Raw genomic sequence first — 20,070 nt, 5'->3', positions numbered from 1 at the left:
CAATAGCAGTTGACACTGTTATTTCTGACTTCTTCCAAGAAAGAGATTTTTTCCTCATTCTTTCTGTCTTCTCTATAGTCTTTCTGAAACCATCTCCATGAATTCTCTCTTCCATTTCTCAAAACAATCCAGCCAACTTCAACTTTCAAATCTCTCACATTCCATTTGTCTCTTAAAGCAATAGTAGCGGTGGGTATATAGCCTCTATAGGAGAAGCTTTTGAAACAGGTGCTATATTCAGGATATATACTAAATAAATGTAGAGTATTTTGGTGGAAGGCACTAGCACCTGGGAACATTGGAAAACATTTCATGGAGAAGGTAGCATTTGAAACGAACTGAACCCTTGGTTTACTCAACTGAAAAGTGTGAATGATAATAGTACTTATAGAATTGTTGGGAGGAGAAGCTTAGCATAGAACCTGGCACACAGTAGGCACTACATAAAACATGTATTTCCTTCTCCCTGTATTTTGTATTTGAGAGACAATGTAACATAATGGATAGAGACCTCAAAGCCAAGAAGACCTGGTTTCAAATCCAGCCTCCTACACGTACTAATTATGTGACCTTAGGAAGTCACTGAATTCGCATGCTTTGAGGCAACTCTAAGACTGAGTTGCAGAGAATAGCTACCATTAATATAGCACCTGCTATGTGCCAGACACTGTGCAATTTTACTTTACAATTATTATCTCTTAAAAAGAAGGGACTGAAGTGGAAGTCTGCCTGTACTTTTGCAAAAGGGGCTCTTTCTTATGTACCGGGGCCTTCCACACTTTGTCCTGACATGGCAAAGGTAGCAGTGCATCCCAGGGGCTGCCCACTGGGCATCCCTCCTTCCCTCTTTCTGTGTGACCAGCCCATTTTCTTTTCCAATCCTGCATTTCCTTGCTGCCTGCCTTGCTTCTGTTCTGTTTTCCTGGTTCTCTCTTTGTGATGGGTCTCAGTCTGCTCACGTCCATCTCGCTCCTCTCCATAGCCCTCTGGGTGAGGTAGCATGGTTCAGTGGAGTCAGGAAGACCCGGGTTCAGGTCTAACCTCCAATGCTTACCATCTCTGTGACCATGGCCACATCACTTCAACTTCCTGGGCCTCAGTTTCCTCATCTGTAAAATGAGAGGACTGGACTAAATTTCCTCTAAGGTCCTTTCTGGTTTGAAATCTATGCATCGACGATCGTCATTTTTAATTTTTTGCGTCATCGTGCCCTACGACTTACATGCATGTTGATGTCATTATCAATAGTATTTATTATTAGTAGTGTTATTAGAAATTAATTTTAGGAAGGTGGTTCTTCATTTCAGGGAGAAATGGGGGGTCCTAGCTGCTCTTCTGTTAATTCTGGGCCTAACTCTTCATATGTTTGAAGTGTCTATTTGAGATGTAAGTAGGGGACTGACCCTGGGCCTGCCAGCTACTACCTCTTGGGTGGGGAATCTCCCTCCACCGGTGCGATGAACATTTTCTCTGCACCTTCGCATCTTACTCATCCCCCGCCTCCCTAACCTGTCTATGTCAGGGATGGGCCTTGATCTCCTCTCTCACTGGCTAAAGCCAGCTCTTCATCCACTGCTCCAGGCTGGCTCTCAGGAAGTAGGAAATACTAATCAGTAAAAACCAACAATAATGTGGCCTGGGTTTTGGTCCCTAAAACAAACAAACAACGGAGTGGGGAGGGGGGAGACATATCCTGCATTCCTTGTTCCATCCTGCTCCAGGGAGAGGGCCCGGGCCTGGCCGAGGGGTTGCCCTTGAGATTTCACTGGTGTAAGGGAGCTCCCAAGGGAGGAGAGCCCTGTTCAGGGCAGGCTGGTTCTTAGCCTTAGAACCTTGCCCAGAGCCCAGGACAAGTTGAGGGCACTTGGACCCAACCTCTCATGGCTCTGAGGCTGATACTCTAGCTGCTCTGTTTCCCTTTGCTTATGTTTAAGTACGTGGATAGCCCTGTACGCCCCGAGGGCTGGTGTCCCTGGGCAGAAAGGTGGGCTGGTCACGCTGTGAGAGAACTCATAGGGCAGGCTGGGCACTGGGCCCTATGAGAACTGGAGTGGGGATGGAGGGGACCAAGGGGAAGGGGCCTTGCTGGGTCTCCTGCTTGTTCCTTTGCTGCCAGGAGGTCTTCAGGACCTGTCTCAGTGTGCATTAAATCTATGGAGAGTTTTAATTCAGGAGCTGCTGGTTATGAAGGTTCAATGTTGTGATTAGATGAGAGCCACAGATTCTCAACTGGATGATCCTGGGAGAGAGAGAGTGACCCACACAGAAGGAAGGAGGGAGGGAAGGGGAGGGGATGGGACAGGAGTGAATGCTGAATAGGAGAGGAAACATATGGTGTGATGAGTGAGTGGCTTTAGAGATGGCGGCTGGGAGGCTTGGGGAAGGATTCCTGAGCTCCAGACTTTCCCACTGGAATAAAGGAGATGGTATGTTTCAAACTTGCTGTCTCTGGTCTCTTGGGGAAGCTGGCCCCATGGCAGTGGGGCAGTCTCCCCTGCTCCAGGCTGGCCCCAGACTGTTCATCCCCATCACAGCCTCCAAACCAATGTTCCTAATGTGTGAATCTCTTCATGGCTCAAGAGATCTCAATGGCTGGAGGGCCAGCTCTCCTCTGTGGCATTTAATATTCATTAGTCTAACTCCAGTATCCTTTTCTGCACTAATTCTGCCTGGTCTAACCATTTTAGCACTCCAAGGTGCTGATGGACTGTCCCACACACTCTTCCCCATCGACGGCTATGGTTTGCTAGCTCTGTGACTTTGCCCACGCTGTCTCCCATGCCTGTAATGCTTCGTCTCCTCACTCCAGCTTTTAGAATCCCTAACTCCCTTCAAAGATGAGCCTGGGTGCCATCTTCTGCTACACAAGCCCTCTTCTGATCCCTGCAATTGCCAGTGACCCACGACTTCCTGATAAGGCAGTGGATAAAGTGATGGGGCCAGAGACAAGAGGACCTGAGTTCAAATCTGACCTTAGAGCTCAGGAGCTCCAAGATACTGGGCAAGTCACGCTATTTGTCTCAGTTTCCTCAACCGCAAAATAAAGAGGATCATAATAGCACTTACATCACAGGGTTGTTTGGCATCTCAATTGAGATCGTATTTGTAAAGCACTTAGCACAGCGGCTGGCACCAAGTTGGAACTTTGCAAAGCGCTTATTCCTTTCCCTCTATGTTTTGTACTTGAGAGACAGTGCGACAGAATAATGGACAGAGAGCCTCAAAGCCAGGGGCAACTGGGTTCGAATCCAGCCTCTGACACATACGAGCTGTGACCAGAGGCAGCCCAAGAGTATGAGCTGCAGGAAATAGCCATCATCAATACAGTGATTACTATGTGCCGGGCACACTGTGCTGAATCCTTTGCAATTATCATTTCATTTGATCCTCACAATAACCCTGGGAGGGAGGTGCTGTTATTATCCTCATCTTGCAGATGAGGAAACTGAGGCAGGCCAAGGTCGCATGACTTGCCCAGGGTCCCACAGGGTCACAAAGCTGAAAGGCTGCCTTGAGTCAGAACCAGGGAGCTTGAAGGTGGAGGTGAAATTGTCCTTTGAGCCCACCCAGCCACCTGTGATTCCAGCTTTGCCTAGGGTCCCACAGACTGTAAGCCTCAGAGGTGGGATGCTGATTCCAGACCCCAGGCTGTTCTCACCACATGCCTTTTTTCCAGGAGTTCATGTTGCTTTCCCATGAGCCATGCTTAAGGGAATGTTTTGGCTGAGCATAGAATCTTTCCTTTAAATTGGAGCGGTGCAGGAGCCCGGATATGTCACCTTAGGAAAGCAAACTCCCTGGGGAACCAGGGCTTAGGGTGTGGCAGAGGGAATTCCTTACTCATCTCTTTAGGTGTTAGAAGAAGAGCCCTTGGTCAGCTTCCTTGAGCTGTAGAAATGCAGGTCCCTGTCCTAACCTCATTACAGTGGCCTGGGCTATGGGTAGGCAAGGTTCCTGGAGCTCTCAGGTGCCCATGGGCTTTTCCTCGGGAATTTAGTGGTGGATTTGGGATCCCCCTCCTTCTGGACACTCGTGGCTGGGCCGTCTCTGCTTCTTTCCCAGTGAGGCTGGGTGGAAGTGAGGCTATTCCCGACCCCACCTCCCCAGCTTGGATCCAATGTTTGGTTTTGTTGCTGGGTGGGATCCCCACCCATCCCCACCCCACAAGGGAAAGCACACATTTTGTGGTTAGAGTGGAGTGAGTGTCTGTTAGTAGGAAGTAGGAAGGGGGAGGAATTGGACAGCAGCTGCTGCCTTCCTGCCTCGCTCGGCTTGGCACGCAGACTGGGCTGCTCATGTGAACAAAGAAAAAAAGTGGTTTAGTTTTAAAAAGTTTTTCCGATGATGTTTTCCAAGGTGATAATTTCTGTTGTGCTAAGTTCAAGACCTTGTTTTCCTCATCATTTCATAGGGGCAGCCCCAGGGGTTGGCACTGGGAGTGGAGGTGGTGTCATGGTGACAAATTATAGGGATGGCAGTGTTGTCCCTGGCCCCCTCGCTCTACCCCTTCCCATCTGGAGTATTTCTGTGACTGTGATGCTGAGACAGTGCCATGGGCCTTGTCTTCTCCCTCAGTCACCTCTTTCCTGATGAAGTCTTTGTGCTCCCCCGTTGGCACCCAATGGAGGCCCCATGCACTGCCCCCCCCCCCCCCCCACTCCCAATGGCATAATAGTCTCAGTATCCAGTCAGGGCCAAATGATGACATTTTGATACTTCTGTTTTCATTTAGCTCTGTTAGACCCCAGAAGTTTTATCTTTCGGGCTTTATACCATAATGGGCTGCAGATGTCTGTGGGATATCTGGAGTCTACACTGCCACCCCGGAACGGACCCCTCCCCCCAGCTGCCCCACAATCAGCATCATGAGAGAATATCCCACAAAGACAGAGACAGACAAGTGCTTCCAGTTCCAGGATTTAGGCTTTGGGTCAGTCTGTTTCAAAGTGATTCCTCTTCAATGTGGGGGATTTTGGAGGCTTTGTCATGTCTGGGGGGCTGTCTCCATTCTGCCGGGGATCTTCAGCTCTTCTGTGTCTTGTGAGGTCCCAGACCCCATCTCACAGTCACATTTTTAAGTGCGTGTGATAAAATATATAAACCTATGAAGGAAACCAAACAGGCTTCAATATATTTAAAAGAAAGGTTTGTGAACCCCAGGTTAAGAATTCCTGTCTTAGAGAAAACTTTCTTCCTCACTACAGAGGTAAGTTTGAGGCTCTGAGGCACTGTGGAAAGAGCTGTGGCTTGGGGTCAGAGAATCTGAGTTCAGATCCTGTTTTGAGCATTTAATACCTGTGTGATCTTGGGCAAGTTATTTCATCTCCCTGGGCCTCAGTTTCCTCATTGGTAAAATAAAAATACATAGCTAGTGGACCACTTCCTTTGGGTGGCTTCCAACTCTAGGTGTCTGATAATTCCACTCATTTGTTTGGTACCCACTCCCTCAGCTGCCCTACTGTGGGCAGGCCTGCCTTTGAGAGGGTTCTTCTGGCCTCGTCTGTCTTCAGCGCCCATGTAATATAGTGGTTTCTTTGTCCTGTCCTGCTAACATACCCAAGTTGCTCTTTGTAGAGGGATCTGACTAGGCAGGATGGTAGATGGGAAAATCCCCAGCTAGCCTCAGAAATGTTAATAGCAGCCCCCGCATTACACACACACTATGTCAACTGGACTTGTAGTGGAGAAGACCTGTGTCCAAATCCAGCCTCCTGGGCAAGCCCCTTAACCTCCGCCTCAATTTTCTCATCTATAAAAATCTATAAAATGGGAATAATAGCACTTATTTCCCAGGATTGTTATGAGGAAAAAAATGGGATAAAATATGAAAATTGCATTATAAGCCTGAGAATTCTATTACAATGCTGGGTCTACTGAAGAATAAAATTGGCTGGGTAGAGGACAGAGTAGACAAAATAATAGAGCAAATAGTAAAACCAAATCTGAAATCAGCACAACTTGAAGAAGACTTTGGATCGCTAGAAATTCAAGGAATAGGCTGGAGTTGTGGACTGAGAAGAAAGGGCTTCCAGGGCAATGGGAAGATGGCAAGAGCCTGAAAGTTAAATTTCAGACACTTGTCTGAGAACATCACAAAGGACAAAGCACACATTGGCATGGTAGTAAAACCAGTGGCACCAAGGTGTGTGCCCATCTTCTGGAGAATGGGGGAACGTAAAGGGATACTGCAAACAACAATTTTAAGAAAATGGTGGAGGAAGGTCATAAGAAGAACCAAGAGAAATGTATATGATGGGCTGCATAAAGGGAACCCTATTGAAAGCCCTGAGAACGCTGACCAGTCTTCTCTCTGAAACATGCCCTACATCTTGGCAGCAGGTGATAGACTCTCGGTACCTCCGATAGACTCAGAGGTACATATTGGCAGATATGGCCAATGCAAGGGTTTGGTTAATTTAATTTTTATGTGAACAGGAAGATTCTTTTGGGAAGGAGGATAGGAGGCATCAGTAGAAAGTGACAATGTATTTTTTTTTTTCAAAAAAAGTATCATCAAAACATTTATTATTTAAAGATATTCTACTGCACAAGGTACTGATGGAGATTTATTCCAGGTTCAATTCACATAGAAATGTCAAACTCCAAACTCTTACCAGCAGAAATTGAATTTTGTAAGCAGCTAGGGAAAAAAAAAGAAAGCAAATAACAAAAATTCTCTTACCCATCAAAAATTACCAACATGAGTTGTGTCAGATTTTTCATACAAGTTGAGAAATGAGATTCCAGAAATGTCTGGAATGGGGTATATGAGGAATGAAGTGAAACAGACCCCATCTTCCAATTCTAGGCATTCTGACAAAAGAAATGCAAGCCTCTGACATGTAACTCAATCAAAGCAAGACCTCAGACTGTGTTCTGAACCTTCAAAATATCGAATGAATGTGTTCATTAAAGTCTAATTCATCATGAGCTGAAGGGATATTGTTTCTTCTTTGAGGTCCCATTATGTTAGAAGGAAGTCAAGGCCCCACTTGAAATGTGACTAGTGAGCACCACCGATTCCCATAAGTGTGAAATAGCAAGAGCCCAGCAGAGGGGGAGGGATGCTTTGAGGATGGGTGTCACAGATGAATGACAAGTGAAGCAAACATGCATTTTAAAAATGTCTTGTCTTCCTCTTCCTGTATTTGAATGCTTATCCTTGTCAGTGAAAACTAAGACATTGCTGAGTAATGTAAAACGACCATTTCTCAGATTCTCCCACGGATTTGCTGTGTGGTGTTTGCACGGCAGTCCATTTATCGTCTCAAAAATGAGCAGAGCAGGATGAATGAGGACCTGGTGGTGGATTCTTCATAGAGGGAAGCCCTCTGGTCCTTGTGGATCATGAGTAAGGAGAGTGGCCCATGGGCTTCTTGGTTCCTCAGCTGAGTGGCAATTTCATTGTCTTCATCCCCTCCAGTGAGAGGTCCTTTATCTTACTGGAAGGCTGTCCTTTTCTATGAACGTCTCTTGGGCAACATGTTATGGAGGCATTTCAGTTTAGCAGAGAGACAGGAACTGCCCATTGCCTTAGCATTTCATTCATGATCCATTTGTGTGTGGGCTTGGGGAATGCCTTGTGAGGGAGTGCTCTGGATCAGAGACTACAAACTGTGTGTGAAGTAGACAAGTGTTAAGTTGCTTGATGTACACAGAAATGAAAAGATTTTCACAAAGGGACCCAAGTAATACATATCAAAGGCAAGATTCGAACTCAAGCCTTCCTGACTCAAAGCTTAGCTCCCTCTCCACCATGTCAGGTTGTCCCTGAAAAGTGTATTCTAGTAAGTCTAGGGCTTAATGAAGTGCTTGGCACATAGTAAGCACTTAATACATGTTGATTTATTGTTTGTTAAGTGGAAAAAGAGAATGGTGTTCCAATATGCTGGATGATTTTTGCTTCTTTGGAGATTTCAGACATTATAATTGTATCTATGGAGGTTTTTACCCTCATTCATTAAACTTTAAAACTAGTTGTAAGGAACTCCTAGGCCATTTAGTCTAACCATCACATTTTACAGAGGAAGAAACTGAGGCCAGAGTGGAAAAGCAGGGGTCACACCGTAGGAAGGAACCCAAGTGGGATTTGAATCTGGGACTTCTGCTGGTTCCAGATCAGCTTTTCCCCCTAAACCACATTGCCTCCTGTATTTGCATTAAATGCTGACATTTGGTGGTCAAGGCAAGTCACAAAAGTAGCCTCATCTTACCTACTACTGCCCATCCTGTGAGAAGTTACTGGGCCATTTTTCTTCTAATTTGCTCCTTTCACAAGCTAGCCTCCACCTTGGCTAGTTTTGTCCAGAGCAAGGCCCCAGGACTGGAAGGGACAGAATACTCCTGGGCTCTTACTGGTGAGCACAGCTTCTATGAGGTCACCTCTTGCTCATCTCTTCCAGAAACTGTCTGGACAGCAGATAAACCCAATGCTGCGAATGTTTGGGCAGTCCATCTCTGGAGGCGTCGATATGGATGGAAATGGTTATCCAGGTAAGGGCTGCCTGTCTTCCTGGGATTGTTTTTGGGAGGAAGATGAGCTAACCTAAGCACAGGATGCAGGTGAATTGTTTCCAGGCTCTTCATCAATAATTTCCATCAACTTAGAGCTATGAAAAAGCCCAGCGGTGAAGGTGGAGGCTTTGGCTTTTGCCCAAGGAGTCGTGTAAGTTGGCAGGAGATTTGTAGGGTTCCCCTGGGATTCCGCTCTTCACTCTGCATCATGTCCCATAATTCTCCCCATTTCTCAGACCTTCTGGGTCTTCTGCTGGTTCTAGATCACATTGCCTCCCATATTTTAGAGGGATATAGAGGATCAGGGGTAGCAGCTTTCACTGACAAATCCCCCTCTTCTTTTTTCCAATAAAGAAAAATGCCCCAGTGACAGTTATAAATAATAAATACTTGATGGACTTGCCCTTCCTCACCTTGAAAACGACATGGAATGAGAATGATGGGTGTCCAGAGACTTTCTCGGCATTAGGAAAGGAGAGGTCTTTTGTATAGCTGACAGAGGGAAAACCGAACCCCAGCAAATCCACATAACAACCCAGCCTCACCCAGGATGATAATAGCTGGCATGTCCGTAATGCTTCCAAGTTGGTAAAGGACTTTACTAACAATATCCCATGTACAACTCGTCCAAAATAAAAATAATAATGACTGACTTTTATATAATTCTTGAGGCTTGCAAAGCACACATCTGTCAATAAGCATTCATTAATCATCTACTATGTGGGAGATACTGCTAAGCACCGAGGCCACAAAGATAGGTGAGAGATGTTCCTGCTCTAATTGAGGAGATGACATACAGAGAGCTCTCCATAAATGAGCTGAAGGAGGGAAGACCCCAGCAGATGGTGTCTTGTTTGAGCCTTACTTATAACATGGAGTGATACAAGGCCAGGTCTCTTGACTCCAAGCTCTTCCCACTAAATTGCACTGCCTTTCAAAAAAGATCTTAGCAATGAGAAAAAAAAAAAACTACGAAAGGAATGCCAAGAAAATCCATCTTATTGCCCCCTCAGAAAGATAAAGTAGAATATAAGCTTACTGAGGGCAGGGATTATTTTCCCACTTTGATACTACATCTGATGTGTCTAGTGTAGTGGGTGCTTAATAACTGTTTCCTGAGTGGAAGGATCTCTGCTTTAAGTTGTCCATGGTCCCCATTCAGATCAACCCAGTTGGTTGACTGATTTCTGTCTTTCATGTTCTTCAGTTCTGTGTGGTGGTGGTTGAAACTCTGTATTTGTTGGTTAATTGAATGATAAACTAACTGATGGGACTTAGTATCAGGTGCTTCAGATGATCCTGAGAGGGCCATAGAATATGTGGATGCCCTTCTGAGGAAGAGGAGCCAACTGGGATTTGAGAGATGTCTTTCCCCTCCTTGTTTGCCCCTGACTTGTCACTTGCTCTTGAGGAAGATTCCCTCTATAGTGCCGTGGCTCAGTTTCCCCATCTGTAAACACTTCTTTCCATGGAAAGTATCTTCCATGGAGGTTTTGGACATTGATGAGACCCAGTCCTCTATCTCTGACCAGTTCTTCCAGGAAGCAGAGCCCTGATCGAGGGGCACTGTGGATGACGCACTGGCACTTGGAGTCGGGAAGATCTCAGTCTAATCCCCACTCAGACACTTATCAACTGCATGATCCTGGGAGAGACACTTGACCTTTCTGAGCCTCAGTTTACTTATCTGTAAAATGGAGTCATTGGGTATTCATCACACAGCTGGTTAGTAGAAGAGCTGAGGTTAGATAAATCCTTTGTGCCACATGTACAACAGGAAATAAAAACGAGCAAATTACTGAAGAGTTAGTGTGATATTTTAGGTGCTGAGATCATTTAAATGTAAACGCTTGTAAAGTAACGGCTAAAAGAAGTAGCTCCCATTTACAGTGTTCTTAAGGTTTGTGAAGAGCTTTACAAACATTATCTCCTAGGATCCTCTCTTTAACCCAGTAGTATGGAGACTCCAATGATCCCCATTTTACAGAGGAGTAAACCAAAACCCAGGTTCAGGGATTTGTCCAGGGTCCCAACAGCTAGCAGGAGTCTGAGACAGGATTCCAGCTCTGGTTTTCCTGAGTAATTTTAGCACCAAGCTAATCTCCACTGTCTGACTGACTGTATTTGAGTTTAATATGAATTTTTATTTAGCCCTTCTACCACTCAGTGTTAATAGCAACAGTAGAATTAATCCTAAGGATATAAAACCTGAAAGCACTGCTGTGGGGCCTGTGTTTTGGGGACTTAAGGTACTTTCAGATGCCTAGAATGTTTCATCTTCATTCTCACTCATGCCAGTGGCATTGTGTAGCTCAATTTTGAAGATTAAAAGTTGAGAGGCTCATAGATTTAGAGCTGACAAGGACCTACGAGGTCATTTGGTCCAGTCCCTGCTTTTGCAGAGGAGGAAATCGAGTCACCAGAGGATCCAGATGGAGTTAGCTGCCTGACAGTGGAGAGGCCCTCCATCTTGTGAGGGCACCATTTCAGTGAAACACACCCCAGCTTGGTGTGGCAGTCATGGGGTCCTGGGGCACAGGGAGAGACATCCTGTTGGCTCTTGCTACCCTATCAGCCTCCACAGCTAAAATTTAAATGTTATGAAATTCTCTTTTTCAGATGTCACCATTGGGGCCTTCATGTCAGACCATGTGGTGTTGCTGAGGTGAGCATGTGTTCTTACTAACCACAGCTGGTGCATGTTCATCCTCTCAGCTCATCCCTGCTTGTGTTGGGGGGAGGGGAATGGGGCTGTTTTCACATTTGTATCCCTGTGTGAGAGCCATATAGCTAGTGAATGTCTGAATTTGAACTCTGGTCTTCCTGACTCCAGGCTTAGTGCTCTATCCACTTGCTTCCTAGCTGCCAAGCCCAAATAAGCTGCTACACCATCTAGTGTTTAGAAGATTCCTGTTGTGGAATGTGTGTGACTAACACCTCTATGTGTGTTAAATTCTCCTAGACTAGAAGTTCCATAGGGAAGGAGCTCTATCTCTCACTGTCTCTGTGCCTGCATCTCTCTCTATCGCTGCCTCTGGCTCTGCCAACCTGTCTTTTGGGGGCAGGGGGACTAGGCCCCTGCCTTCCTCACACCAAACTTTCCAGACATTTCAGGTTTCCATGGATAGCAACAGTACTTTTGGACACTGTCATATATGGTCTTATCCTGGAGGCAAAAACTCCACTTGTAAAAGACTGAAATAGCCTCCATCGTCAGACTTCAATCCCTTGCTTTCCCTCCTCACTCTGACTCAGGCACTTTCCTCTGCCACTGGGATCTCTCTGTTGGCCATAAGAAGCCCCAGATGCTTTGCTGCTGGGGCTGAGCCTGTATCCCAGTGCTAGACTGGGGCAGGTTTTTTCTTTTAGATTAGTGTTGGAGGGACTGTCAGGTCAGCTGCCAGATGACCAGTGTGTTGTCCTCACTATCTGGATGAGGAGCAAGGGAAACAGACACTCGTGAAGGATTCGTGGTCCAAAAACAACCGCCAGGCTGGTCAGTGGCTAGCCAGGGCTGTGGGGGAGCTGTGGCTGCCCAGCCATATCTGATGGAGACAAGCCATCTGTGTGTTACTCAGTAGATTACAGTTTAATGACCCTTTAATAAACTTAATCTGCATCACTCCCCTCACTGGCCTCCTCTTCCCTGCTCAGACCAAAGCGTCTTCTAAAGCATAGAGATCCAGCCACATGCCTCACGGATGTTAGGGTCCCTTGAGTTGGAAGACCTTAAGAGGCCATCTTGTCCAGCTCTCTCATTTTACAGACGAGGAGACTGAGGTTCAAAGATGGTAAGTGATTTGCTCAGGATTATATAGACTCTATCAGAGGTGAGACTGAACTCAGGTTTTCTGACCCTACAGCTAAGGCTTTTTCTACTGTACCAAGCTGCTTCCCAGATGGTGATGTGGACTGAGATGAGCTCAACCATGTTTCTCTTCATCATTGTACCCAGCCTAGTGGGATGGGTCAGAGACTGAGTTAGGGCTGCCCTTTGGCTGGGGCATGAAGGGTTTGTTTTGAGAGGCAGTGAGTCTTCCCTTCTGGAGGTATTCAAACAGAGCTATGAGAATGTTTGTCAGGGATTTCAGGAGGACTTGGCTTTGGCAGTGCCCAGAGCCCCTCCCAATTCTGAGTGCTAGGGTCTGAGGATTGAAGCAGTTCTGGGAGAAGTTGGGCCAGAGGGTAGCTGCCTTCTCAGAGAAGCCCCAAGTGGCAGTCTGCTAGCTCTGTTCTTTTCCAGCCCTTGACACAGGTGAAGCATGAACTTGGAGCCAGGAAGCCCTGGGTCTGAACTGCAGTTGCCGCAGTTATTAGCTGTGTGAACTTGAAACATCTCAGATCCTCAGTTTTCTCTTCTGTAAAATGGGAATCCCAACATATTCACCATTTATCTCAGGGAAGTTTTTGGTTTTGGCCAGATGACTGATTTCAATGGGTAGGGAGTGCACAGGCAGGAAACCAATTCATGTGACTTAGTCTGCACTGAGAGTCTTGGGACACTTGAGAGGTTCAGTGACCAGCCTGGGGCCACATGGCCAGTGTAGGTGAGAGGGCCTCACCCAGAGCTGGACCTTGAGCCACACCACCACTGAAAAGGTCTTGGAGGTTTTGTGAGGCTTTAAGTGCTAAAGGCTGAAGACTGGTTTTAGGAATGCCAGGAACAGCACCAGTTTCTACAAGATTGGTGCTCAGAGTTAAAGCAGAATAAGCCAGAATGCTGGTGGGCCCGAGATTTTCTTGCTGTGGAGGTTCTCTCTACCAGTGCAGATTGTAGCCCATCCTGGGAGGGTCTTCTTCATGACCTCACATGACTCTGATGATGCTCCCCTGCCTCCCCAGTGTGCTCAGGGAGCCTTCTCTCTTTCTCTTTATATTGTGTACAGAAAATGGAATATAGTTATTCCTCAATCTTTCCACATGGTCAGTCCATCTTTTGGTTTTGTTTTTAATTAGAAAGGTATTTATTGTATATGGAACAGACTGGCTGGACATTGGGGATCCTTAACCTTCCAGGTATCCTGGTCCCCTTGGACTGACAGTCTGGTAAAGCCCATGGATGAGCTTCTTCTCAGAATAATGTTTTTAAATGCAATCCTTAGGATTGCAAAGGAAGCCAATCATGTCAAAACACAGTAATCAAAATGAGAAAGAAGCTGTTGATGGATCCCCACCTTGGCTTAGATAATGCTGGTTATGCTGGTGACATCCAAATCCCCCCATTGGAGTGGGGGATGTCGTTTCTCTCCATCAGACCAGAGGAGAGCACTGACTTTGCCTAGGCCCAGGTCTGATGGCTTCTGTACAGCCTCCTTGGTCTGCAGCTCTCCAGCCTTGACAGCCGTGACCCTCAGTCATTGTGTTGTCCTCAGTCTCCTTCAGAGATGACTCAATTGTCGGGGAGAAGTTGTGGCTGGTAGAATGATCAATCATCCAGCAAGTGTTTATTAAGCCCTTCCTGTGGCCAAGCACGGGGGAGGCAGAGACAAAGCCCTCAAAAAGCTTACTTTTGAGGAGACAAATATATGCATATATGTGAAGATCCATACAGGATCCATGCAGTGTGAGTGGAACTCTCAGAGATGGGAATGTTGTGTGTAAGGAGTGGTCGGCAGGCTGCTATGGCTGAGGAGGGGGACAGTGTGGAAGGAGAAAGGAACAGAAGGAAGGGGCTGGGTTGTGAGGGCCTTTGAATGCCAGACAAAGAGGTTAGTGTTCATTGGAGAAGCAATAGGGAGCCATTGCAGTTTGTAGAAGGAGAGGGGACAGTGAGGCCAAGTCTGTTCTTTAGGAAAATCACTCAGGTGGTTGTTTGGTAGAGGGTTGGCTTGGAGCGAGGCTGGAGGCAGGGAGGCCAGTTAGGAGGCTGGAGACAATAAGCGCTTGGCCCAAGGTTCTGACTGTATGAATGGAGATCAGGGGATGTACAGGAAAGGTATTGGGAAAGTAGAGACAAGACTTGGGGACAGGACTCACACTTGGGGACGTGTGAGTGTGAATGACGATTCAATGGTGACACTAAGGTCGAGAGCCAGGGTGACTGCTGGTCCTTCCTCTGGGACATAGTAGGTGCTTGATAAATGCATGATTTTTGGTTAGGACTAAGCTAAGAGAAACCAGGGTGAGCTAGGTGGTGCAGTGAATAGAATGCTCGTCCTGGGGTCAAGAAGACCTTAGTTCAAGTCCAACCTCAGACACTTATTAGTTGTGTGACCCTGGGTAAGTCACTTAACCGTGTTTGCCTCAGTTTCTTCATCTGTAAAATGAGGTGGAGAAGGAAATAGCAAACCACTCTAGTGTCCTTGCCAAGAAAACCCCAGCGAGTTGGACTCAATTGAAAACAACCAAACAACAAAGAGAAGTGGAGAGGGTGTGCAAGTGCTCTTTCCATGTTAAGTTTCTTTCTGGTCCCTTCCCCATCTTCTGTCAATGGTTTTCTTTAGGCTTAGAGCTTGATTTCCTTTACCTCCCTCGCAGTTCTCAAACTTTTTAGTCTCAGGTCTAGTTTACATGCTTATAAATTATTGAAGACCCCAAAAAGAGTCTTTGTCTATGTGGATTATCTCTTGACATCTACCATGTTGCAAATGAAAACATCTCAGTGTTATTCTGAAAGTAGTTTTGACCTTGTAGAACCCAAAGAACTGAATTTTGAGAACTACTGCTTAAATCATGGCCTGGGGGATGGATTCTTTGGCTTAAAAAACCCTTTTCAACTTAAAAGTCTCTGATCCTGTAATGATAAGAGACCTGCACCCTATGAGCCAAGACCCCAGAACACAGAGAGACTTCTCTGAGGGTGGGAAGGAAGGAACTCACCTTGTGAGTGAAAGCTCCCACCTGGTCACTTCCTGCTTGAATTATTCCTGCTCACCAGGAATTCTCTCTCTGCTTCTGAAAGGAGTAGAAGTGTGGTAAGGACCATTCACTTTTGGTGGCCTGGGAAAAACCCCCTTTGCCCAGCCCTAGTTATAGCTCTGTTAAACTTCCTTTGGATTTCTTGACTGGGAAGTTACACATCCTTCCTCAAAGATATTCAAGTTGATGTGTTATTCAGTGATTCCACTGTGGGGGAGGAGATATAGAAGGGGTTTGCGGAGTCCTGTGAGTGCAGCTGGAACATTTCAAGTTATTCTGGTAATGGAAGCAAAAACTTCTGGGAGCCGTGGAGACAGGATCCGTGGCTCTAGTCAGGGCATTCTTGCAGGAATTCCCCCTTCGGTATATATAGTTAGACCCAATAAAATGGGACCAGGAACTTAATTGGTGAAATCTTAAATGATCCCACAACATCTGGTGGCTCATTTATGACTCTGGCCATATGTGTCTCATTAGCACATCAGTCTGTCCCTCTCATTGTGAAGTTAATCATTAAATTATTAAGAACAGACCTTTCCAAATCACAGAGGAGAGTATTTAGAGACCGCCTCTCCTCTTCCTATGTTTAGCCTGAGTTGACCCTGTTCCTTTAAGGATGGCTCATTTGGCACAGCCTGACCCTTTCTTGTTGCCCCACAGGGCCAGACCAGTCATCACAGTGGATGTTTCCATCTTCCTCCCAGCCTCCATCAACATCACAGCGCCCCAGTGCTACGATGGCCAGCAGTTGGTGAACTGCCTCAACGTCACTGCCTGCTTCCGCTTCAGAGGCAAGCACGTACCAGGAGAAATCGGTAAGGGACTTGTTCCATCCTGGGAAGTCCGTTCAGATGAGCAGCATTGACTGCGTGTGTCTTACATGCCAGGGTAGAGTGAGGTGTGAGGCTACAGAGACAACTCTGACACAATCCCTGCCCTTAAGTTGCCTACCTTCTCCTGGTGAAAATTTCGCTTAGCGCCTTCGCTCAAACATTGCATTTCAGCATGGTGGGTCCATGGGGTCCAGGACTGTAAGTGGTTTGCAAAAATTGTACCAAACTATAAAGGATCATAAGAATCACTAACATTTAGAGAACACATTAAAGTTGGACAAATGTTTTAGGTATGTTTGTCTCATTTGAGCCTTGTCAGAAGTCTGAGAACTCTATCCTAAAGGTGCGATTTCTCTCTGTTTTATAGATGAGGAAACTGAGGCATAGAGAGACTGAGTGACTGGAGGAAGGTCATGTGCCTAGTCACTGTTGGAGGTGGGATTGGGATCCAGGTCTTCCTAACTCTCAAGTCCAGAACTATCCGAGATGCATTTGTCTTTGTTGCCTGTAGGAATTTTTGCAGTTAGTAGATCCAACAGATAAACCTTTTTTTTGTGTGTGTGTGAAATCATGAGCTGTTTTCTCCTCCTTTTTCTCTCATATATTCTTAGTTTAGTTTACGTGGAAGGAAGTAGAGATTTTTAGTCTACTGAAGAGCCAAGTCAAGAGGACATGAGAGCTATCTTCTCGAAGGCTTATCACATGGAAAAGAGATTGTAATCTTCTTCTTCAGGTTGGCCCCCTAAGATAGAACTAGGAATAATGGCCTCCAATTTAGGATTGGAGTCAGGAAAAGAAAAACTTCCTGGAAGTCAGAGTTGTCCCAGAGTGCAATGGAACCACTTTAGGTGGTCACAGCTTCTCCCTCACTGGAGATCATTAAGTAAAGGTGGGATGGCCACTGTGTGTTGTATGGAGGATGTTCTGAGGGCCTAGGTTGAAATTCTGGGGCAGAAGTTGGAAAAGTTTGTACAGGATGATATATGTTTCTAGTACTCTGTCTGTCTTTACATTTATATGTATCTTTATTTTTTTGTGTTTCTATTTCTGACTCCCATCCATCCATCCATCCATCCATCCATCCATCCATCCATCCATCCAACCATCCATCCATCCATCCATCCATCCATCCATCCATCCATCCATCCATCCAGCTAAAAATAAGGACCATTTCCCCAAGCATGTATGGACTGAGCAGACTCTACACTGCAACAGATGTTCAGAGAGTGTGTGTTCGTCTCCTAGAAATATTGTAACTTGAGCCTGGGAGTGCGCATGGCTCAGACAAAGGGACAGCCCATTGCCTGTTGTATATACTCTGTCACTGAGCATGGGGCGAGAGGTGAATTCTTGGCAAGCCTAAAATGTTTCAGTCGAGGAGAGGAGACAAAGGTTGGGAGGTAGAGCAGAGGCCACGTGTTTTCACCAAGGATTCAGCAGCCCCCAGAGGGATTCTGATTTTGGAGTGTTAGTTTAAAAGGTGCCAATATCTTATGAGCCAGTAGGGCTAGTCTCTCCCATTTCTCTGAGCCAGGAGAGTTTGTTTATTCTTGCACCATAAGGGACTGGATTAATCCCCTAGAAAAAGATACAAGCAGTGTGGATTAAAATCGTGCACGTGATAGCTTTTTATTAGGAGCAGCAGGGAGGGAAACAAAGCTGGAACATCTGTGCATTTAAGTGAATGTAGGGGCAGCCAATGTAGAAGTCTTTTCTTTTCCTTTTTTATTTGAAAAAATGAGCAGAGAGGATCCATCGAAGTAAATAGAAGATACTGAAGAAGGTTTGGAGCACACCTGGATTTGCTTAGCTATTTCTACATTTAAAAAAAAGGAAATGTTTTCAGTGACTTTGCTCTTTCCTCACACACAGAAGTTCTCTGCCTTACCATCTCCCTGTTACCCTGGATCTGTTTTTCACTCTTTGGTTCTTCATTATATTTTCTGATTCTTCTGAAAGAATAAAGAATAATAAAATAATAAAAACATATTTACGTAATACTTGAAATTTTACCAAATATTTAATTTTATTTAAAATATGGTTTGTTGATGTTCTGCTTTTTCTTTTTCTTTTTGCAAGACAATTGGGCTTCAGTGACTTGCCCAGGATTACGCAGCTATTAAGTACTTTTTTTAAAAGAAGATCAATGTTACTTCCCAATGGCTTCCCTCACTCTCTAGATCCCAAGAACCTTCTCTTCTGACACAGAGCCAAGGGAAACAGAGCAGCATAATGCCCAGGTCTGAAAACATGCCTCCCTTGGCTTCATCTCTTTGCCAGTGTGCTTTGTCATCAAGTCCCCTGAAGTCCTCAGTGGCTGGCTCTTTGCTCAGTGCTTCAAAACCTTCCATGTTGCTTTCTTCCATGTTACTGGGGTTATGATATAAATCATTCTCCTTCTGCTTTCTTCTTGCTTTGTTAGTCAGTCAACAAGCATTTATTAAATGTGCCAGGAGTGCTAGGGTTACAAAGAAAGGCAGTACCGAGGAGCTTACAATCCAATGGGGAAGGCATATTGGAAATAACTTGGTACTATAATATCTATAGAGCACACAGAAGGCATCTGGAGTAAGAGCTTGGGGAGAACAGGCAAGGCCTCCCTCAGAAGGTGGAATTTGGACTGAGTCTTTAAGGAAACCCAGAAAGTAACAGGGCTGAGGTGAGGAAGGACACCATTCCAGAAATGGAGGACAGTCAATGCAAGGGCAGTCAAGTGAAGATGTGCTATGGGCATGGAAGAGGAGGTAGGCCAGTGGAGTGGAGTCTTGGAGTGGGCCTGGAAAGGATGAAAGTAGAATGAGACTACCCGGATAGCAAGGCTGGGAAGGGCTTTGGATGCCCCAGAGGAGTTTGTCACTAATGATGGAGGTCATAGAGAGACGTTTACTGAGTTGGATACAGACAGTCCTCTGCTGTAGGAGAATCACCTTGGTGGTAGCTATGTGGACAACAGACCAGAGCAGGCAGAAGCATGAGACAAGGAGACCAGGTGGAGGCTATTGCGATACCATACTAGACTCAGAATCAGGAGAGCCTGAGTTCAGATCCTACCTCTTATACTTTCTAATTGTGAGATTATAGGTAGATGATAACCTCTCTGGCTCCGGTTTCACCATCTGCAAAATGGGAAAAATAACACCTCCTCTACTCCTGAAGCTTTGTAGCAGCCAATTCTAAGTATATGATTCATGCACAGAGAACATTAGCCTGGCTAAATACACTGAGATGATGTTGGATCTGCGCCTAGTTCTGAGTGTTGGAAGTGCAGGAGCTCACAAAGAATCCTTCAGACTTACATGTCGTACGTGGTCTCTGGCTTTATCCCTCACCTCAGGCTTTCAGAGATTTAGAAAAAGGAGAGACAAAGTCCTCATCTGAAAACAGGAAATGGGGTGCAGAGCTGGGGACTCGAGGAGAGAGGAACACAGCACCAATGAAAAACAGACATTTTTACAGGCTTCAAGATTGGCAAAGCTGTTCCCAACACTTCTTATTCTATAGCTAATAGGTAGCTAGTGTATGTATGGTGCTTGAAGATTTGCAAAGCATTTTGCAGATACCTAATTTTGTCTTTCCAACAACCCTGGGAGGTAGGTGATGTTATCATTCTGATCTTATAGCTAAGGAAACTGAGGCCAACAGAAGTCAAGCGATGTTACCTAAGAGAGTGTCTGAGATGGGATTTGAACTCAGGTCTTCTTGACGTCAGGTCCAGTGTGCTATCCACTGTCCCACCTAGCTGCCCCCAGCTTTTGAATCTCATGTGAGGTAGGTTCTACAGGCATTGTCATCCCCATTTTATAGCTGAGAAAGCTCAGGCTTTGAGTGACAGTCACACAAGTAGTGAGTGTGAGAGGTGGAATCT

The 20,070-nt window shown here is 45.7% G+C and overlaps 1 protein-coding gene across 3 annotated transcripts in view; it reads left to right on the top strand.

Annotated features, from left to right (window-relative positions):
- ITGA9 (integrin subunit alpha 9) overlaps positions 1 to 20,070 on the top strand; it is a 406,938-nt gene that overhangs the window by 127,279 nt on the left and 259,589 nt on the right. For all 3 annotated transcript variants that reach the window (XM_072598903.1, XM_072598905.1, XM_072598902.1), the window contains 3 exons: positions 8,403 to 8,493; positions 11,134 to 11,179; positions 16,033 to 16,187. In XM_072598903.1, the coding sequence (XP_072455004.1) occupies positions 8,403 to 8,493; positions 11,134 to 11,179; positions 16,033 to 16,187 (292 nt within the window). The remainder of the gene's footprint in view (positions 1 to 8,402; positions 8,494 to 11,133; positions 11,180 to 16,032; positions 16,188 to 20,070) is intronic.

The sequence above is a fragment of the Notamacropus eugenii genome, chromosome 3 (genome assembly GCF_028372415.1).
Source record: "Notamacropus eugenii isolate mMacEug1 chromosome 3, mMacEug1.pri_v2, whole genome shotgun sequence".
Taxonomy (NCBI): domain Eukaryota; kingdom Metazoa; phylum Chordata; class Mammalia; order Diprotodontia; family Macropodidae; genus Notamacropus; species Notamacropus eugenii.
The sequence above is the reverse complement of the archived record's forward strand: the minus strand, read 5'-3'. Positions and strand labels throughout refer to the sequence as shown.